Source organism: Sphaerodactylus townsendi, linkage group LG06 (genome assembly GCF_021028975.2).
Source record: "Sphaerodactylus townsendi isolate TG3544 linkage group LG06, MPM_Stown_v2.3, whole genome shotgun sequence".
Taxonomy (NCBI): domain Eukaryota; kingdom Metazoa; phylum Chordata; class Lepidosauria; order Squamata; family Sphaerodactylidae; genus Sphaerodactylus; species Sphaerodactylus townsendi.
In genome coordinates this window covers 59,314,853-59,336,141 of record NC_059430.1, presented here as the reverse complement: position 1 = coordinate 59,336,141, position 21,289 = coordinate 59,314,853, and the positions used below count along the sequence as shown (strand labels likewise).

Below are 21,289 nucleotides of genomic sequence, written 5' to 3'. Positions count from 1 at the left end.
TACACATGAGGGAGAGGGAAGGGAGGGAGAGGGAGGGAGGGGTGGCATGCAAGGGAAGAGAGGGTGGGAGAGGAAAGGGACAGAGGGGGAGGCATGCAAGGGAAGAGAAGGGAGAGAAGGGAGAGAGTGAGGGGTGGCATGCAAGGGAGGGGAGGCAGGGGGCCCAGCATCTTGATATGACCCACCCACCCTAGCGGAGGGAAAGGGAAGGGAGGGAGGGGAGGGGTGGCATGCAAGGGAAGAGAAGTGAGGGAGTGAAGTGAGGGGCAACATGCAAGGGCCAAGCACCCTAGATTCCCTGAATACTGTGGTTACAGTTAAGAAAACCAGGCACGCATTTCTCAGGAGTAAGCTCGGTACAGCAACCATGACATATGTTGAATGGCTGCGTCGCGCCCCTCAGAGGGTTTCCTCAGAAGCGACAGCCATTGCCACCAACCAAACTTACTCCCAGGTAAAGGATCATGACCAGCCAGCCTAGATGTGTGGGAGGGGTGCCTTTCCATTCCCCCCGCCCAAGGAATGCGGGCACATACATCACTGACATTGCACAGTAACAGGCTGCGTGTTTGCATGAGCACGTACTGCTGGCCTCTGCAATTGATTCGCTGCTACTGTTCCTTTCCCATTTCACCACAATAAGCCACAGCAACACATGTCCGGGCCCCGCTAGTTTATAATAAGTTGTTTACATCCTCTCAGTGTATGTTCCAAGTCTTTTTTCTAAATGCAGCTGCCCATATTACTGAAAAACACCTAAAGCCTCAAGACATATTTGATATGGAGGTGGGGGGTGGGGAGTTGCATCAGGTGGCAGCTAACTGTCTGGACCAGACTGTTTGAAGGGGTTGAGTTACACTCTCTAAAAGAAAGGTTAGAAGTGCAGTGCCACCCTCCTCCATTGTTGCCTTTGTATTTCAAGTTGGCACACAGTTGCCAGCTGGTGATATAAAATGTGCTGAGTTTTGGCTTAGACTGCAAGCGATCCTTGTGTAACACTTTGGCATTTTCTTGTGTGACATTCAAGAATGGCTAAAATGCCTAATGCAGCAATTCATTTTTTTTCTTTTTAGGGTTACCATATGATGAGTGGTTTATTATGGCCAATGACACTTTGGAAGGTTTTCATGAAGTAAATCTAGCTTCACCCACTACTCCAGATCTTTTGGGAGTATATGAATCTAAGACTTGTGAACAAACTACCTCACCCACAGTTATTTACCGACTTCATCCTTCTGCTGTTTCCTCGACGCCTATTCAGCCTAGTGCTCTGAATGTTTCTGATCTGCCTACGCAACCTGTTTATTCATCTCCCAGGCACCTAAACTGTGCAGAAACAGCAGGTATCAGGTTGGTTGTGCAACACTGCCTTTCTGTTGATATGGAACACATTTTTGTAATTAACTCACAAAGTCTGTGTGTTTGGATTTTATTTTAAGTATGCTTTACAATTGGCCACAACTGTGAAAGTTTCATTGCTAAATGAAGAAGCAGCAAGCTTTTATTGGCATAGACATTGCTAAATGAGATTATGCTTTTTTTCTCCCCTAGCATCAATGTCACGGAAACCGTACCTTGTTCTACCTCTGGACCCCAAGGTGGATCATCCAAACATGATCATTCCCGAAAGGAAAGCAGTAATGCAGAGAGAGAATTTTTGCGGGGTGCTGCACTAACAGATTTTGCTGAAGGAAGTGAAGATGTTCTGGGATTTAGCACCGACAGTCTTTCTCACCTGCGGAGCCCATCTGTATTGGAAGTGAGAGAGAAGGGTTATGAAAGATTGAAGGAGGAACTTGCTAAAGCTCAAAGGGTAAGAGTCAATATATATTGCACATTTTTGTATTTGTAGCATATGGACGAAGGCCATCTATCATTTGCAGTTTTGCGCAAGTACAGAATTATAGCATTGGGCAAAAAGTTTGGCTTCCTGAGAATCTGAGCTTTGATTAGAAAAACCAAACTCGCCCTCCCCAGTCACATCGCTGGAAATTTTCACTGTGAATATACTCAAATAAAAAGTGGATAGTCAGTGTCTAGAATCTCAGAAACTGGGGAGGTAGCGATTGGTTGGTGAAGTAAGGGAATAAGAATGAGATTTATTTCTTCAGAGGTTGGTGTAAGGTGTGCCACTTCTATACATCCCCTCCCTGTGAATAACAGAAGCAGAATAAACAGTGCACATATTTGTTAGTTTGCCCAGTGAGTTCAAATATTCCACTTTCCCTTGTACACAATTTTGGTTGCTTTGATGTTTTAAGAAAAAAAAGACCCACTACCCTGTAAATGTTTTATTTTAACTGTTTAAATATTAATTTTTAACAGGCATTTTATTTTATTCAATTTAAATAACAGAGTTTAAGAACATTATATTATTGGCAGTGTTCATGAAGATCACCTTGTCTGCCTTCTGCTTCATTTTTCTAGATGATAAATATTCTTATTTCTTGATATTTTGAAGTTGTGTTTCCTTGCTTATAGTGTTAAGTCTATGCTCAGTGTAATGGTTAGAGTGTTTTAAGCATGACTAAGTTCAAAACTCACACAGCCTTGAATCTCATTGGATGACCTTGTACCAGTCACATTCTCTTCCTAATTTACCTCACAAATCTGTGGTGATAATAAAATGGAGGCAACAAGAAACATTTACTCTGTCCTAAGATTCTTGAAGGAAGGGTGGGGTTAAATACATGATAGATTTGTGACTTTTTTAATTTTAGAAGTAGCTGGAAGCAAATCTTTAAAAACAAAGCCAAGATACATTATTTTCTTCTTCTGCGTAAAAATCACTTGTGACCATACATGGTTGAAATATTGCACAATACTGGCATTGGAATTTTAGGAACACACATAAAGAGAACAAAACAATCCTCTTGCTTGCTGTTTTCTGCCAGCTTTGCTATTAAATCAAGATTATTCCTGTCACAAGCTTCAAGCTGCTTAGTCTGGAGAAACCCTATTGATGTAAATAAGTTTCTTTCAGAGGAAGTGTGTTAGGGATTACAGCCTGAAGTGTGTTCCTTGGCCAATGCTGCTCTGCTTTGTGTGTTTTGAAAATGAGACACTTTGCCACTTTGCAATTCTGCTGAGACAGATTCTTTAGTAAAGAGGTTTGCCATCCTCGGAAGGAAGGTGATGTAATAATACTCAGCCTTATGGCTTGTTGTGAGATTGTCTTGGTGGCTCCCCAAGGTATCGTTGTCCTTCTTTGTTATATCTTTGGATAGTTACTCTTGGGTAGTTACTACCTCTTTGGGTAGTTACTCTGCTCTCTGTTGAGTGAATTCAGAATACTTTATCTGCAGCCTTCTCTTGTAATTACATTGGGATTGGTCTGTCACTGCCCTCTAGTGCTGTATATTTTTAGCTGTACCTGTGTTGGCAGTTTAAAAATGTGATTATTTCACTTTTACTCAATCAATTTGTGGCTTCGGACTGTGCAGATATACAAAAATATGAATAGAATTCTGACTTAAGTGTGTTGCAAGAAACAGCAGCTGTTTGGACGGGCACAAGCTCTTTGGGATCCATTGTCTAGTCAACCGCAGCAATGACAAAAGTAATACAGTGATGGGGACAGTAGCATCTAGAGTTGTGGGCAACTGCAACAACTGGCAATGGACTGCTTTGACCAATGATCTCTGTAAGAGCACAGATACTTGTGTTTTACATGCTGTAAGCCGGGCCACCTGGAGGGGATGGGCACTATGGCACAGCAGTAGGCAATCTGCAGGAGGTCCCAGGTTCAGCCCCCTGCATCTTGAATTAAAAGGTCAGGTAGCAGGAGATGTGAAATAACTTTTGCCTGAGACCCGGGAGAGCTGCTGTTGGTCTGACTCTATGTCAGGCAGCTTCCATTTTTTTCATTTTTCCTTCCCCATAGCTCAGCTGCCATTTTGAGAGCTAATCTAGCCACCCTAAACCCAACTTTCCTTGTTCCATGTAATTTTGTACTTGTACATAACTGCTGTTTTGGAGGTCCAGTGTCTGTTCTGCCCATATGTAGCATGGATGATTGGTAGGGGTGGCATTAATTGGTACCTGCCTAGACCCATTGTGTGTAAATCATGGTTCACTAAGAAGATAACCATTTGCATCCCTGATTGGGCTGCTGGATGATGTATTCAGTGCCAGCTAATCCACCAGAGGTGGGAGAGGGGAGAATGGCTTAAGAGAGCAGCAGTGGCGTAGTGGTTAAGAGTAGGTGTACTCTAATCTGGAGGAACCAGGTTTGACTCTGCCGCTTGAGCTGTGGAGGCTTATCTGGGGAATTCAGATTAGCTTGTGCACTCCCATACACGCCAGCTGGGTGACCTTGGGCTAGTCACAGCTTTTCGGAGCTCTCTCAGCCCCACCTACCTCACAGGGTGCTTGTTGTAAGGGGGAGAAGGGCAAGGAGATTGTAAGCCCCTTTGAGTCTCCTACAGGAGAGAAATGGGGGATATAAATCCAACTCTTCTTCTTCTTACTGCATGCAGAATCATCTTAAGAGCAGGGGTGTAGCAATCCATAGTGACGGTTTCACATCACCTTGTGACAGCTTGCGATGGGAACAGTTGGTGCTGCACTGATCCCTGCTGCTGCAGGATACTTTTTGCCTTCTTGTGATACCAGGTGGGCCTTGTGAGAGGATTGGCTGTTTTCCTGGATGTCTGTGGCTAGACATTTAGATGCCTCAAAGTGTGTAATCATGCCAAAACTATTTGCCAGCACCAGTAGTCTTTATGATGGCTGTGAAAAGCCTTTATTTGGTAATTTTAACTGTTCCACAGACTTCTGCAAGTTTTGAAATGCCATAGTTTTTGCACTATTGGACTAAAATTTCAATTTTTTGTAGGAGCTGAAGTTAAAAGATGAAGAATGTGAAAGACTTTCTAAAGTGCGTGACCAACTTGGACAGGAATTGGAAGAACTTACTGCTAGTTTATTTGAGGTGCGTTTGAACACTTTGGTGTAATGTAATAACGTGGAGGCTCTTCTGCATAGCACTTGGGTGTTTTCGCCTTCGAAATGCATGTATGAAAAATAGCTTGTAAAAAAAGGAAGCCGCTCACTCCACAGGTGGGGAGACTTCAGATCGTGTTGAAGTGCATATGCATTCCTGGAAAGAGAGGTTACGGTGTTGCGAATGAAATCTGAAAGCCTGTAGGAGAGCCTCTTCAAACAACTTAATGGTTTCCCACATAAACAAGCCAAAAAGTGGTGTTTCTATCTGAATCAGACTCTTGTATTATAGTTCCAGTGTTATGTTTTCTTCCAGGTAGCTTCCCTCACAAGGGTCATATGTCATGTGACCAGCACTCAGTAACCCTGAATGAACGCTTCCTGTCTCAGTTGTTTTTTAAAAAAACAAAGGAATAACATTCTTTATTGTCATCGAATACTATTTTCAGGATATTTGTGTTAATAATATAATGTAGACATTTTGCTTTATAGGAAGCGCATAAAATGGTGAGAGAAGCAAACATAAAGCAGGCCACAGCAGAGAAGCAGTTGAAAGAAGCACAAGGAAAAGTGAGTTTTGGTTGCTTGTTGTTTAAGGCAAAGTTGCTCATGAATGTTGTGGGCTGGGTTCCAGAGAGTTTCACATGCATGCTCTGAGTTATAATTTCAAGTATGATCTCCCTGAAGGCCCCCAGACCTCTGTTTGAGCTTGTGAAGGTTAAAGAAGCATGTTGATATATTTTAGATGCAAAAGCAGTTTACAAAGAAACTTCTATTTATGTACATAGTATTTCTCCATGATGTTAATTTTCAGAAGAACCACTTCATATTGAATTCTCATCCCTGTAACCTATGTAAGTATTTGAACAATGTGGGAAGTTCCAGGCTATGCTCACAGCTAGTGCTGGAGAGTAGTCTCATCTGAACATTCTGGATTTTATTTAGAATGCTTCTTTCTTGTTGCTTTCGCCATTAGAGATTTTTCTCGCTTTCTTGTTCAATGGCAAGTTGAAAGTAGTAAACTCTGTTAAAATTGTTCACAGCTAGAGAATTCTTGAAGGGAAATAATGCCTCAAGCGTAAGTTTTTCTTTTTAATCTTATGCAAGTGAGAGACAAATGGACAAGTCTCTTGGACAGAAAGCTATAGACCTGGCCCATCTTCACAGTGTTTACCACAGCTTTGGAAAGAGTTGCCTGATAATATGTTTTTACCAGTGTTGGAACAGAGATACTTGATTTTCTCTGCAGAGGAATGAGGCATGTTCGTTTCAATAGCATAAGTGGGAGTTAGGAAGCTCCTAAAGAATAAGAGGATTGTGAGAGGCTTTCATTCTTCCAGTGTTAGTAACAAACAGGGATTTCAAGGAATACAGTAGAGGACCTTGAATGAGTCTCAGCATTGTGGGGCTATGATTATGGTTATTGTGCATGAGAAAATATTTGGGTCTCATTTTCTTTCCAGCTTCAGTGATGTCAGAATCTATTATCTCAGTCTGTAACTAGGGATGTTATCATAGTTAATAAAGTAGCTGTCCTCCACAATTTGATCTGAAAGCAGCTGATCTGGTATGCTTCACTGTGTAGTTTACACTGGGGACTGATTTTAGCCCATTTGGGTTCAGCTGGAATCTTACTGCTGTATTAGTATAATATGGAATCAGAACTGATTGTCTAAAAAAACTCACTACTTCTGGAGACTTCTATTGGGACGATAATTCCAGCCTTGAATATATGTGTTGGGATTGAGACCTAGTTAGGCTGGACATTCTGTTGATGTACCAGCAACTCTGCTCCCTAATGAACACCTTGGCAGATATCCTGCAGCGTTATTGTCCTGGAGAGCTTTAATACTGAGCCATCTCTCTCTGGTAGCCCAGTTCCACTATGTCACACACTGGTTCTACTGTTGTGCTCTAACAACTCTGAAATTAAGATGTGCTCCAGTTATTTCTGGTTCTGGGAAAGGTCACACACACTTAAAGTATAAAATTGCCATGGGTCAGAATCTCTGCAGGGGTGATATATTTGCTGCATCTATGTTTAAATTGTTATTTTTTTATATGATGGAAGCTGCCCTGAGCCTGTCAGGAGAAGGGCAGCATACAACCCAAATAAAATAATAAACTAATAATAATAATACAATGGTTCACTTTGGGAACACTTTGCACAAAGAGGGATTTCCCAAACTCTGAGGGTTTACCTGCTGTTATTAGTACTGGGGAATACTGCTCAAACATGTCCTCCTAGGACCTAGTGTTTTGTCAGCATCCTGCTTTACATAGAAGTTCACCCATGAAGCAGTAGGGAAAACTGCTCAAGTTCAGGTGGCAGAGAATGGGACAAATCAGATTGGACACACATGGAGATCCTTTGAAAATGTATACTCTTGTGGGGCTAATGTTAGTTTTTCTTTGTTGCTTGTTCATCTATACAATGCTGTACAACAACAGTGTCTTTTCTGTGGTGTCCCTAATCGCTATAATTAGTTTAACTCATAACTCTAAAATACATCTATGTACTATGATTCTATGATTCTATCTAAATAAATAACTGTAAAATTTCATTTTAAATTTCATGTGACTGATTTCAGAGTTCTTTGAGTGGTACTGGAATTGCTGCAGAGTTGCTCCCTAGGATTATAGCCCTGCCACTGGTTTGTTGACTGTGACTCTTTCAAGTCTTCTTTGGTCTTGGACATGTACCTATACCATACTTCATTCCTGTTGTAGAACTTCTGGGGCAATATCATATGTCATGATGTTTCTCAACACAAATAATCCATTACAATAAAAACAAATGCATCCTTTCTCATCATAAGAACATAAGAACATAAGAACAAGCCAGCTGGATCAGACCAAAGTCCATCTAGTCCAGCTCTCTGCTACTCGCAGTGGCCCACCAGGTGCCTTTGGGAGCTCACATGTAGGATGTGAACGCAATGGCCTTCTGCGGCTGTTGCTCCCGATCACCTGGTCTGTTAAGGCATTTGCAATCTCAGATCAAGGAGGATCAAGATTGGTAGCCATAGATCGACTTCTCCTCCATAAATCTGTCCAAGCCCCTTTTAAAGCTATCCAGGTTAGTGGCCATCACCACCTCCTGTGGCAGCATATTCCAAACACCAATCACACGTTGCGTGAAGAAGTGTTTCCTTTTATTAGTCCTAATTCTTCCCCCCAGCATTTTCAATGAATGCCCCCTGGTTTTAGTATTGTGAGAAAGAGAGAAAAATTTCTCTCTGTCAACATTTTCTACCCCATGCATAATTTTGGAACCTTAGTGTTGTCAACTTCCCCAACTTCCCCGACAAAATCATATCCCCCCTCAGCCTCCTCCTCTCCAAACTAAAGAGTCCCAAACGCTGCAGCCTCTCTTCATAGGGAAGATGCTCCAGTCCCTCAATCATCCTTGTTGCCCTTCTCTGCACTTTTTCTATCTCCTCAATATCCTTTTTGAGATGCGGCGACCAGAACTGGACACAGTTCATCAATTTTGTGTAGGTTGTAAATCAGTGGTCTTTCTCTTAACATTTAGATTGATGTCCTTCAAGCTGAAGTAGCAGCACTGAAAACCTTAGTGTTGTCAACTTCCCCAACTTCCCCGACAAAAACACTTGAGTCTGGTGGAAAGACTACTTTCAAAAAAGGCCATACGAGGAACAAGAGTACAAGCAGTGCAATGGGTCTCAATAACCAGGACCTCGCCATGGTACAGCCAATTGTGAAAGACTGCAAAGAGGTACTTTGATAATTGTGGAGACTGAATAATGGAATGTATGGTAAGAGTGCATTGGAAGACCTCTAGGGAATGTGCAATTACAACAGCATGTGGTTGCTTCCAAATAATTAGTTGTTAATGCAGTTGTGTAATTGTACAGGTAAAGTGAAGAGTTAGGCTAACTTGGAAATGCAGTAGAGTCTAATCAAAAACTTTTAGACAAACGCTTGTTTCTGATTTGACTTAAGATATCTTGTTTTTAAAACAGTTAAAAGCCTATAGAAATATCTGTTAAATAACTCCAGAATATATCCTAGTTACAGAAATGGCCACTCATGGGTAACAATTTTGTGTCAATAAAGTTATTTTGGAAAGCATGAAAGCCTTTAGACCAGGGGTAGGGAACCTGCGGCTCTCCAGATGTTCAGGAACTACAATTCCCATCAGCCCCTACCAGCATGGCCAATTGGCCATGCTGACAGAGGCTGATGGGAATTGTAGTTCCTGAACATCTGGAGAGCCGCAGGTTCCCTACCCCTGCTTTAGACAAAATGAAGAAAAATGTTTAAATGAAGAAAAAGGAAGAGTTAAAAAAGAGGAGGGATGGTTGTATTGTGGCCAGACCCCACGGGATGCCCCCTCACTGTCCCCTGGAGTGTATTCATGTGGAAAGCCATAGAGTTCTGACTCAGCTCTCTGTGGATACGGCTGCAGCACCTCAGCAGTTTTTCAACTGAAGTTGTGACAAGTGGAAAAAATGTGCTATTAGAGCAATATGTATCCTTGTGTGAATAGCAGACAGCTGCTTGAGAACTGAAGCTGGTAATTCGTCAAAGGTTTGATTCATGCATGCAGGCTTTCCATATGACTGTTCATTCATCACATGGAGGAAATTATAAACATGCCACAATGACTTCCACGTTCCCCTTCATAATATCTATTCCACACATGTGCTTTCAGCTAGCAATATAATTGTGCAGAAGATGATGTTTGCAGTTTCCTCTGTCCTCTAGCATTTAGTTGTCTAAGAGACCTGTTTTTATGGTATGAATGAAGTAATTGATCTCCATGGCTGAAAAACCTCATGCTGCTTAAAAAGTAGGGAAATAACCCTTTCAGGGGAAGTCCGTTTCATTTGTATAATAAACATGTTGACTTAACAAGAATAGTTTTTACTTTCCACTGTATGGTTGGGATCTATGGGATATCCAGTGGCAGACCATGGGGATATCTGGAGGTTCCTTAAAGGAGTGAGTCAATCTCAGCCTGCGGTAGTGCACTGTTTTCCCTCGTGGAATCTACACACCGTATTAGTTGGACTCACGAAACATCTCTTCGAGCCATTGCAATCTATTCAGCTCAGATGGCTCAGAATGAAATTACTATTTCTTATTTCAGTAACAACCACTAGAAGGGTTTCAGAGATTAAGGCATTGTCCATTAGTTCCAACCTTTGTAAATTCCACCCTGACAGGGTCGTACTCCATACCGACCCTACCTTTAAGCCTAAGGTCTGTTCCAGGTTTCACATGCCGCAGAAAATTACCTTGCCTACATTCTTTCCCAACCCAGTGGGGGACAGGGAAAAAATGTGGCATACTTTAGACGAGCATAGAGCTCTTAAGATATATATCCATAGGACAGAAGCCATTAGGAAAACTGAATGCATGTTCATTAATGTGTCACATCCAAATATTGGCCAGATGATGTCCACTGCCTCCATCAGTGCGAACCTGAAGTTAGCCATCGCGGAGGCTTACAAGAATACAAACCTGTCAGTGCCTTCGGGCATTACGGCTCATTCAATCAGGAGTGCCACTACTAATGCGGCGTTAAGCTATCAGGTGTCGGTAGAGGACATTTGTAAAGCCACTGTTTGGTCCTCTACGTCCTCTTTTGTACAGCACTACAAGATTCAATCCTGGGCTGAGCAATATACTGCCTTCGGCACCAGGATGTTGAGTCATGATTCCGGAGACTAATTTCCCACCCAGGGAGCGGGACTCTGCTTTGATATGTCCCATAGAGATGCCCTACGCCTCCAGGAGAACGGTCTATTGGTACTTACCGTGAAGGGCCTTTCTCCTGGCAGGCGTAGGGCATCTCAGCCCTCCCTGAGGTTGTCTACCGGAAGGATGAGTCAGAGTTGGTTATACAGTTGAGGCTAAAAAAAAAAGAGGTTTAAGTGGATGTGTATTCATGTGTTTGTATCCAAGTTCCTAGTTTGTTTTCTGAATGCATGTTCATGTTTTGCGTGGTCAATCCGTTACTGGCAGTTGAAGGTGGGGGGGGGGGGGAGTGAAGAGGAAGTGGAAGAAAAAACCAGTAAAGTCCTGCCTCCTAAGCAAGGGAAAGGAACAACCCATAGAGATGCCCTACACCTGCCAGGAGAAAGGCCCTTCATGGTAATGGACTGTTCAGGGGAAGTCCGTTTCATTTGTATAATAAACATGTTGACTTAACAAGAATAGTTTTTACATTAATTTAATGAAGTTGGCAGCTAGCAATTTCGTCTGCATAAATGCCTAATAAAGTTGAAATTAGAATAGATTCCAGTTACAATTTTGAACTCAGCAGAATGGATAGGAAAAAAGCATCTAGTGAAGTATGCATTGAATATTTGAAGTTTAACTAAGGCATTTCTTTCATTTTCCCTTCAAAGTTCTTTGGTTGCATCAGATATATGAACAAAATGGTTTAATCCAATTATGAATTAAGAAAATTTTTACCTGTTCAATATTGCTGCCCCATATGCTTAAAAAGAAAATCAGAGGTGTTAAAAAGTTATTTCTTACCTGCATAGTTATGTAAATTGGTTCCTGCTAAATGTATCAAGATTTTAGGAGAGCGAAAAAGCTAACCAGTAAGCCCTGCCAAAGTTCTTTGTAAAGCCTAGGTGTAGTAGGAAAGGATGGCTGCTGTGCAACTCCGAGTCTGGAATCTGCAGTTGGGCAATTCAGCCAAAGTAACACTGATTTCAATAATGAATGAAACATTTACAGCTTAATGGGAGCCCATCTAAATTGTGCTGATTAAGCTTAGATATTGAAATACGGAGACAGTGGTACAACGGGTGCTGCTTAGAAGGTTGATAAACTTTGACTCTTTCGGTTTTGTGTTTCTATGTTAGGCTGACTTAGCTTTGTATAATGAATTCAGATCCTGGAAGGATGATCCCACTATGGACAGGACGTGCCCTTTCCTAGACAAAATCTACCATGAAGATATCTTCCCGTGTTTAACTTTCTCAAAAAGTGAGGTAATGTTTTAAAATCCTGCATTGTTATTTTAGACTGATGATGTAAGTGACGGAGGAATTAGGAAAGCTAATCTTTTAATAGTCCATCTTAATATTAAGGACAGTGACCCAGACAGCCATGTGAACCAGCAGAGGGCACAGTTGCAGAGGACACAGTTGTGAATGGGCATAAATTGCTTGCATCAAGCACGTCTTCCAAATGGACCCTCAGGAGAAGCATTTTAGTGACCAGAGCTTTGGCAGGAAGGAGAACCAGGAAAAAAGCCATGTTATTATATACAACACATCAAATCCCAGTCTTTGTTTTTATGTCAGATGATTAAATGTTGGTAAAGATTTAAACACTGAAACTTTGGATTAAAGTCATTACATGATGTTAATTACCAACAAATACAAAAATAAGATACAAAATCCAAACTCAGTAATATTTTAACTCCGTGTTCCAGTAGCATCAATATTTTACATACCATTCAAAAATTGACTGCAACATTTATAAAAAAAATCTACCTCTCAATATTGAACCAAACTTATATCTACATACTCAATACTTCTAGCTTGCTGAAATATAATTAACTTGCCGCCCAATCCAGATGGAGTGGCCCGAATTTACTTCTGGGAGTGGTAGAGGCCCGTACCAGAGCATTTGTCCTTTCCCAGCTGGTGAAAGGGGCACCGTGGCAGCCAAATCTGAACACCAACGTGGGGAGGAGTAAATAAGTCAGGGGCATTCCCAGGGGTGGAGCCAACTTTACTTGGCTTCTACTGGGCTTTTAGCCCAACAATACCCAGGCACAGCACTCTGACTTATGCCACAAAAACACATGGCTTAAGAAATTTTGTTCAATGGAGCTTTTCTGGGTGGCAGTGGAGTTTTTCTTCCCGGGTACTTGTTGCGCCACCTGCGGCTCCATTGGAGACAGTGTGGTGCCACCTCCCCCATGCTGTCTCCAGCCACCATGGAGTTCCCCCTCACTCATCTGGGTTGGACCGCCCATCATTCTCATAGTCTTCCACACCTTCAATAACCATTCTTGCTTGTTAGGGAACACGTCTTGCAAAAACTGTCCTTGTGACTGTATGAGATTTGAATAATACTAATAATATAGTTCAATTAATAGTTCAATTTAAATAATATAGTTCAATTTAAAAATTTCTGCTGTAAATCAGCTGTGACTTGAGGACAAAAAATAGAGTAACATAGGTGTTTGTTCCTGGTGTTTGTTCCCAAAATACTTTGGTTTCACAGAAATGTAAGCACTATTTTGAGAGAAGTGGGATCAGGTGTAGAAACTGTGCCAGAGTCATCTATCCCATGCCTAGCATTGTAATCTAGGGTGGCTTTTCTGCTGATATCCTGCCCATCCCACATCATTTCTTCATTCCTGTGCTAGCAAAGCATCTTGGGGAGACCAGCTACACTGTACCTTAGTGAAGAACTACCCAGCATTTCCAGCTGGCTGCTGATGCCTTCTGTTGCATGTCTGATTGCAAAATCCTGTAACATGCAGTGCGCTTATTGGGTATGGTTGAGAATTCACCATTGCCACAGAAGCAGAGCTGGAGAGCCAGCGTGATGTAGTGGTTAAGAGCAGGTGGATTCTAATCTGGAGAACCTGGTTTGGTTCCCCACTCCTCCACCTGAGTGGCAGAGACTTATCTGGTGAACCAGATGTGTTTCTGCACTCCTACATTGCTGCTGGGTGACCTTCGGCTAGTCACAGTTCTTCAGAGCTCTCTCAGCCTCAACTACCTCACAAGGTATCTGTTGTGGGGAGAGGAATGGAAAGGAGTTTGTAAGCCACCTTTAGTCTCCTTACAGGAGAGAAAGGTGGGGTATAAATCCAAATTCTTCTTCTTTGTGGGACTTTCTGAAAGTAGTTGTGCTAGCTGGGATGAAGGTGTTACCTGAGTATTTTCTAGGAAAGAAAGGCTGCCTCCAAAGAGTGACTGAGCACTAAACTGAGTTGATACCTGTAACTCGGCCTCAGTGGCGTAGTCTCAGTTCCCCCTTGCTCCATCTCTGCTCAGTCTACAAAATCTTACTTATTGTTTTCCAGCCGGGGCTTCTTGGCCAGAATGTTTTGGGGGGGGGGTTCTGAATGTGAATTGGCCTCCTTTGGACTATGCATGTGCCTGATAAGTAGAATTAAGAAACTGTTCATAAATGTTTTCAGAGTGTGTGAGGTTTTATAATAGTGCTTTTCCAAGCACTCCTAATTCTTATTTATGTTGTCTTAGTAAAAGGTACAATGAAGCTATATAGAAGACCAGTATCTCAGTTGCAGGGTGGGGGTTGGAAAGGATAGGTTGCAGCTGAAAAAGAATGATTTACTGCATGGCCAATTATGTCCTTACCCACTGCACGACAGCTTTTTATCCTGAATAACTTGCTATGTAGTGAGAATTTCTGAGCAGAGCATTGCAATGTTCTCTGTTACAAAGGCAACCTCAACTGTGGTGTCAAAACTGCTAATTCTCTTTGTGGACCTTTTTCAGTTGGCATCTGCTGTCTTGGAGGCTGTGGAAAACAACACGTTAAGCATTGAACCAGTTGGCTTGCAACCTGTTCGATTTGTGAAAGCTTCTGCAGTTGAATGTGGAGGACCAAAGTAGGTGTTAATGGAAGGAACCCTGTTATGTGGATGACAGGCGTTAATTCTGGCCTTTAACAAGACATGGTTGACATGGGTTTTGGCCATTCCTGAAAGCTCACAGAATGCTATAAAGGGTGTCAAAGCCACATCATTCCCTTTGCAGTTGAGTCTTTTGGCCACAGTCCTGTGGTAACTAAGGCAGGGAGCATCTGTAGGCGTGGCAGTGCTAATGGCAGCCACTGTGGCAGAGTAGGAATATGGATTGGGTTTGAGTGTGTTGTGCTCTCCAAAGTAGACTTGTGCAGTCTATTGAACTCCATGGAACAAGAGCAAAAATTTAAAATAAATAGTAACCTATGTAAAAATAGTTCCTTCTTTTTAAGAAGAATTTTCCAGCACAGGTTAATTGAGGTGTAAAGTATTGTAGGTCTAGTTCTATGGGACTGGAGAAAGATTATGCAACTTCTGTAACGTTTTCATGCATATTTAGGCAAATACTTCTCATCAGCCATGAACCATTGCTCTGTGGCAGAGCATGTATGTTGCATGTTGAAGGTCCCAGATTCAGTGGGGGACCATGGGGGAGGGCAGACTTTATGTCTCTAAGAATAACTTAGGCCCCTTCGCACAGCAAATATATAACGGGTTGCAGTCGGGATAAAGTAACCTGCTTTCCTGTTTTTGTGTTCGCATGCATTTGTGCAGGCAGGCGATTGGAGCCCATTGAAACAATGTGGGTTGCTCTTGCGCCTTCGCACGGAGGCATGCCTGTTTTTTTTAAGTTGATCTCCCACCAATGTGTGGTTATGCAGGCATGCACAAATGAACCCCCACAGCCATGCTGACGTCTCATGATACCACAATACGACCATTTGTACCTGTGTGGCTATGCAGATGTAAGCCACAATTTTTTTAAAGGAAAGCTCATTTGAATAAAGCTCCTCCTGCTTGGTTGTTCACTTGAAAGCAGTTTGGGGGAAATAACATGAGGCAGACTTGCTTTACGGGTGGGATCTGTTCAATGCCCCCCCCCCCTTCTATTTGTGTTTATTGGCTTGTGTGGAGTGGGCCTCTGTTTATCTCCTAAAATGATTTGGGAGCTACTTCTCCCCAAATGGCATAAAATAACAGCATTTCAGAGCAGACCTGTCATGCTTGGGTAGGGAAATCTTGCCTCTGCTTGCCTCTTCCCAAAGCAAAATGTTTCCCCACACTGTAATTTAAGTTGCAGGGGAAAAAAATACATTTATGTGTTCTCCCTGGAAAAGGCAAATAGCTGCTTCAATGCAGATTGGAAAAGTCAGTAGCACACTCCTTTCTCCTCCAGAGCAAAGGAACAGCAGTGCCCACATGAAGGAGAAGGAGAGGCTGATGGGGAAAGGGTGGTCCTGCTATTTTAACTGCTTGGTGTGACTGTTTACTCCCAAGTGATGTTCTGCCCACCCCTGCTTTACTGCCTCCAGTAAAGGATGAAGAGCTGCTTCTTAGAGCAGATTAAATTAGATGGATTAGTGGTTTAACTACCCATAAGGCAGTTTCATAAGTCCATATGTCCTAGTAAAAAAAAAAGGACTGCATCTAAAATTCTGATTTCGTCATTTTGACAAGTATTCTTGTATTGTATCACTAAGAAAAAAATCAAGGTTTATCTGTCAGTTTTTAAAAACTTAGTTGTGTGATTTGTACTATAAAGTTTGTAGTACGCTTCATGAAGGGACACCATTGATTTTTCTGTACTGTATATGCAGCAGGCAACTCATGTTGTCAAGCGCTGAGGGCAGTGGGTAGCACAGTTGCTCTTAAATATTGGTCATGAGATAGAACTATCCAGTGGTGGGATTCAGCAGGTTTGCACCACTTTGGCAGAACCAGTTGTTAAAATGGTGCTTGTAAACAACCAAATTGTTAAATTATTTGAATCCCACCACCAGAACTGGTAGTTAAATTATTTGAATCCCATCACTGGAAATATATCTAAAAGTGTATTTCACAGCTGAGGAGCTGGCTGTCCTGAGCACCATTGTTCAAGGATACATTTAGCCTAACCACAGCACATTAAATTAGGCAAATGTATAACAGAGATCAAGGACAGTTGAGGTTGTCCCTGAAGCGCTTTAAAAGTTTTTGGAATCAACGAGCATAATGGGGAACTGGTGTGAAAACGGTATTATCCAGTAGGTTTGAAATTGCAAATCATGGCTGCAAATAGCAGTGCAAAATCAGGTGGAGGATTCACTGTTTAAATTATCCTGTTTCTTAATTATGTAGATTTAATTATATTTTCATTTACACAGGAAATGTGCTCTTAGTGGACAAAGTAAAATATGCAAGCACAGAATCAAGTTGGGAGACTCAAGCAATTACTACTATGTTTCTCCTTTTTGTAGATATCGGGTAAGTAATAAGCTTTCCTGTGATGGAATTCTGAGCTTGTATTTCATAAAGTTGTGTAACTCAAGGTATTAAGTGAGTTCAAATTAAAATAGTACATGTCTTTTTTTTTAGATCACATCTGTATGTAACTTCTTTACATACATTCGCTATATTCAGCAGGGGCTTGTGAAGCAGCAAGATGGTAAGCCGGGATTTGCGTCTAGTACAAATGTAGTGACTGAAATTAGTTTTTTCCTGATCACCATTAACAAAATGTTGCAGGACAAAATCGCCTCTTGTCAGTAGATTAGAGGATTCCATCACCTCCCAACTGCCTGTGTTCTTATTGGCAATACATCTTAGACATTTGTGTCCTTAATAACTGTAAATCACTAACATCTGCTCTGAGGCTGTGGCTCACTTTGACCTTGATTTGGAAACACCAAAAATCAGCATACAGCTGACAAGAACAAACTGATTTGCTAAAGACATGTCAAAATCTGAAGTAGGGTTTATGAGATTTTTTGCAAATAGAAATACTCTGGTGTTTTATATCTGGTAATTATTAACAAATGTAAAGATTTTCATAGGAAGTATATTAGGTGTTCACTTTTAAACAATTAGAATATTAATGTGTGCTATATAAGAAGTTCATTTGCTTTTTTGTTGGGGAGACTGTGTGGTAAAGGAATCAGAGGATGGATTGTTGGCTTTCTAGTGTGACTCACTGTTGAGGTTCTATATTTTAAAAATGTTTATCTGCAAATGGTAAGAAAAATCTTTCTAAATGTGTGGGATGTAGATAGCCACTGTAGGCCCCCATACAGAGCCATTTGTAGGAGTGGGTGAATTTTTAATCCTTCCCCTGTATCACTTTCCTGATTTAATTGGCACACACCTCTGTGCTGTAATTCCGGGGGGGGGGGGGAGCAGAGACTTCCCCACCTCGCCTGAGCTAACAGTGTGTGAATTTCGCTGTGAAAAAAAAATGTTAAAACTCCATGTTCTGTACCACAGCCCTGATCTGAATTATTCTCCACTCTTCCATAGTTTTTACTTTCTTGTAAAAACTGTTAATGGTTCTTTCTGTATTTTTCTATTTTTAGTTAAAAGCAGCTGAGGTGGAGCAGTGGGAGGGATCAAGATCAACATTAGATTAACCCTTCGTGCGTCACCCCTGGTGCGTTGTGCGTGCCCCTAGTGCATCGCCCCTGGTGCGTTCTCAACCTGTTGGTCGTGATCCCTTTGGGGGTCGAACAACCTTTTCACAGGGGTCGCCTAAGACTCTCTGCATCACTGGTCTCCATCTGTAAAATGGATAAATGTTAGGGTTGGGGGTCACCACAACATGAGGAACTGTATTAAAGGGTCACGGCATTAGGAAGGTTGAGAACCACTGGAATACAATATAAAGATAAACAATAAAATACCCCCGGATTAAGTCCAACATGGTGTGTATATACCAGTGGAAGAAACAAAGGAAAAAAACAAGAAAAAAAAGGGAATACAAAGAAAAGCACGAGGGAGGCCAGCAAGATAACTCAACTGTTGCTTCCCTCAACCATAGACCTGGTGGAAGAGCTCTGCAGAATTGAGATAAGTCCTGCAGGGCCCTGGTCTCATTTGACAGGGTGTTTCAGTGCAAATAATGAGACCTAGGAGAAAATTGTTTTTCTGGCAGTGAAAGTATTGGCAGTTTCCAGAGAGATGAATGCTTTCCTAATGCTAAATGCATTAGACCTGAGTTTGTGGCAAAGCTCCTTTTGAGGTTGTCAGCTGAATTCTTTTAAAAGTATTGCCTTTATGTATATACAAGAACTCAAATGTATTCTTTCTCTACAAAAATCTTGGTTCCAGATTAAACATGTCAGTGCTTACCATTCCCTATACCTTCCCATTTTTTTTCCGGGAGTTGCTAAAATGCCGTAGTGTAAGCAATCCTATTCCAGATACACAATGCTTCTTTGATTCAATATGAGCTGTACAATATTAACAGCATTTTCTGGAGTGTCTATATATGTCTGAGAAAACTTCAGTGTGTTAAATATTTTGGGGCAAGAGTAAGGAGAATGGTGGAAGTCGGGTGTTTTCTAGTAGAAGGATGGAATGTATGGCAGTAGTTACAAAGAACATATTCAGCAGAGAAAGCCTTTAATGAAATGAATTTTGTTTCAGCAGTGTCCTTTTTCTGTCTTCCTTTTGTGCAGTGGATCAGATGTTTTGGGAGGTTATGCAGCTAAGGAAAGAGATGTCACTGGCAAAACTGGGATACTTCAAAGAGGAGCTGTAATCTAGAGGCATACTTAGGTTTTCATAGATGTACATATCTTCGAAACGACGGAATATCCTTGTCACCTGATACTTAGTTCCAAGCGGGTCCAAGGCTTTTTCTTTTGTGAAAATTGCACTCTGTACTCTTGCAGATCAACAAAATGAACTTGTGTGTGGATGAAGCACATAGTTCCATTGAAAGCAAATACAAGAGCATTTTCAGGTGTACTAGTGATTGTAATTTGCAGTTGAGAAATGCACATTTAAATAAATGCTATTCAGTATTTGTGTTTTCTTTCTGTTTTGGAGATTTTTAATGTAGAGTTTCAGTTTAATAAATGAAAGCTCAAAAACCTGAGCCCTGTAATATTTGAAATATGTTGTCTGCAGATCATGGAAATAACTTTCTATATTGTGTATTGTCATTACTAAAACTTGTTGGAATCTGTCTTTGATAAATAGGCAATGCAGAATAAGAACTAGGTCATAGTTTTCCTAGGTAGAGGCTTCTGTGGGGAGGGCAGACAATGGGCAGATAAATGTAGGTTAGCTGTTGGGTGAATAAAAGAGAGAAGGAAGCAAAAAAAAAGGGGGAGACAGCTATGGGAGATTTCAGGAAAGAGAAAGAAGAAATAGTGAAGATAGGGGAAATGAGATGCCTCCCTCAAGTCCTTTTAGGGTCCCAAGTGTATTTTCTAATGGTCAATACAACCAAATCTGAGGATACTTAAATTTGTGTGTGTGTGTGTATATATTCATAGGCATATATGAATATATGTACGTGTATATACATATGTGTGTATATATGTATGTATATGTATGTATGTATCTATATATGGGTTATATATATGTTTGTATATATATATATTGGTTAAAAGACCCCAAATGATTAAAAGAGTGCCTTTATCTTTAAGAAACGTAAGTGGCTGTTGCTTGGAAACAACATAATTCTAGATTTAGTTTTCATCAGTAAAAAGTGCTGGGGGGGGGGTGTTGCGGGGGCAGGACCCTTTCCAGGGCTTTTTTTGACCTTTGAGGGAGGACACATCAGGGTTCACCTGGCATCAAATGGGTGACTTGATACTACCCTCCTTGCATGATTTACCTAGGCCTGGCAGCTTGTTACTATTCAACAACAGCCACCAAATGAAAGCCAGAATGATGTAGCAGTTAGAGCTTCATCCTAGAGTCTCGGAAACCCAGGCTGAAACCACCAGTTGCCATGGAAGTGCATGAGGTGATGCAGGGCCGGTCATTTACTTTCAACTTAATGTACTCACAGAGTTTCTGGGAGGACAAAGGAGAGGAGAATGATGTAAGTTGATTAGTTCCCCATGTGTAGAAAGGTTACATATAAAGAAGATAAGTAGATATAGCTGAAGATGGAAGTTTAGTAAAAAATAGGTTGGTGAATGACTGAGAAGAAGAGAATGAGACATAGTAAGGTGAGAGGATATGGAGGTTGCCAAAAGTAGGGGAAAAGGAAAATAATAATTATATCATAACTATTTCCTCTTTTCTTTCTCCTGGCAACCCCCGCGTCCTCTCTGCTTTCCCTGCCTTGTTCTCTCCTTCTCAGTCATTCACTACCTTTTACTGGCCTTCCATCTTCAGCTATTTTTATTGTTTATTTACTTAATTTATATCCCAACTTTCTCTGTAGTGGGGACCAAAGCAGCTTTATTCACCTTGCCTTTTGATCTGCATAACAACCTTGTGAGGTAGGTTAAGCTGGAAGTATGTGAGCTTCCACAGTGAAATGGGGATTCAAACCTGGGTCTCACAGACCCTTTTCTGAAGCTCTAACTGCTACACCTCATTGGCTTTTATAGGATAGTTGCTCTTGAATAGTAGCAAACAACCAGGCCTAGTTGAGTAATACAAATTGGGTAGTATTACGGTACCCAGAGGTTGTTTCCAGGGTCAGGATTGCGCATTTCCAGGTGGGACATGGAAATCTCCAAGAATACTAACAGAATTACTGACAGCAAAGATCTATTACCCTGGGGAAAACGACTGCTTGGGAGGGTGGATTCTAAGGCATTGTATTCAGCTGAGGCCTCTCCCTTCCCCAAACCTGGCTCTATTTTTTTTAATTGTTTGGACTTTTATACCGCCCCATCCCCAAGG

General features: G+C 41.4%; 1 protein-coding gene across 2 annotated transcripts in view; it reads left to right on the top strand.

Moving 5' to 3' along the window:
• Positions 1-19,567, top strand: part of LOC125435183 (RAB3A interacting protein) — a 30,706-nt gene extending 11,139 nt beyond the window's left edge. For both annotated transcript variants that reach the window (XM_048501299.1, XM_048501300.1), the window contains exons 2-11: positions 1,074-1,350; positions 1,552-1,813; positions 4,838-4,933; positions 5,437-5,514; positions 8,480-8,683; positions 11,793-11,921; positions 14,418-14,530; positions 16,810-16,909; positions 17,021-17,090; positions 19,096-19,567. In XM_048501299.1, coding sequence (XP_048357256.1) covers positions 1,100-1,350; positions 1,552-1,813; positions 4,838-4,933; positions 5,437-5,514; positions 8,480-8,683; positions 11,793-11,921; positions 14,418-14,530; positions 16,810-16,909; positions 17,021-17,090; positions 19,096-19,178 — 1,386 coding nt within the window. In that variant the 5' untranslated portion in view covers positions 1,074-1,099 and the 3' untranslated portion in view covers positions 19,179-19,567. The remainder of the gene's footprint in view (positions 1-1,073; positions 1,351-1,551; positions 1,814-4,837; positions 4,934-5,436; positions 5,515-8,479; positions 8,684-11,792; positions 11,922-14,417; positions 14,531-16,809; positions 16,910-17,020; positions 17,091-19,095) is intronic.
• Positions 19,568-21,289: the final 1,722 nt, after the last annotated feature.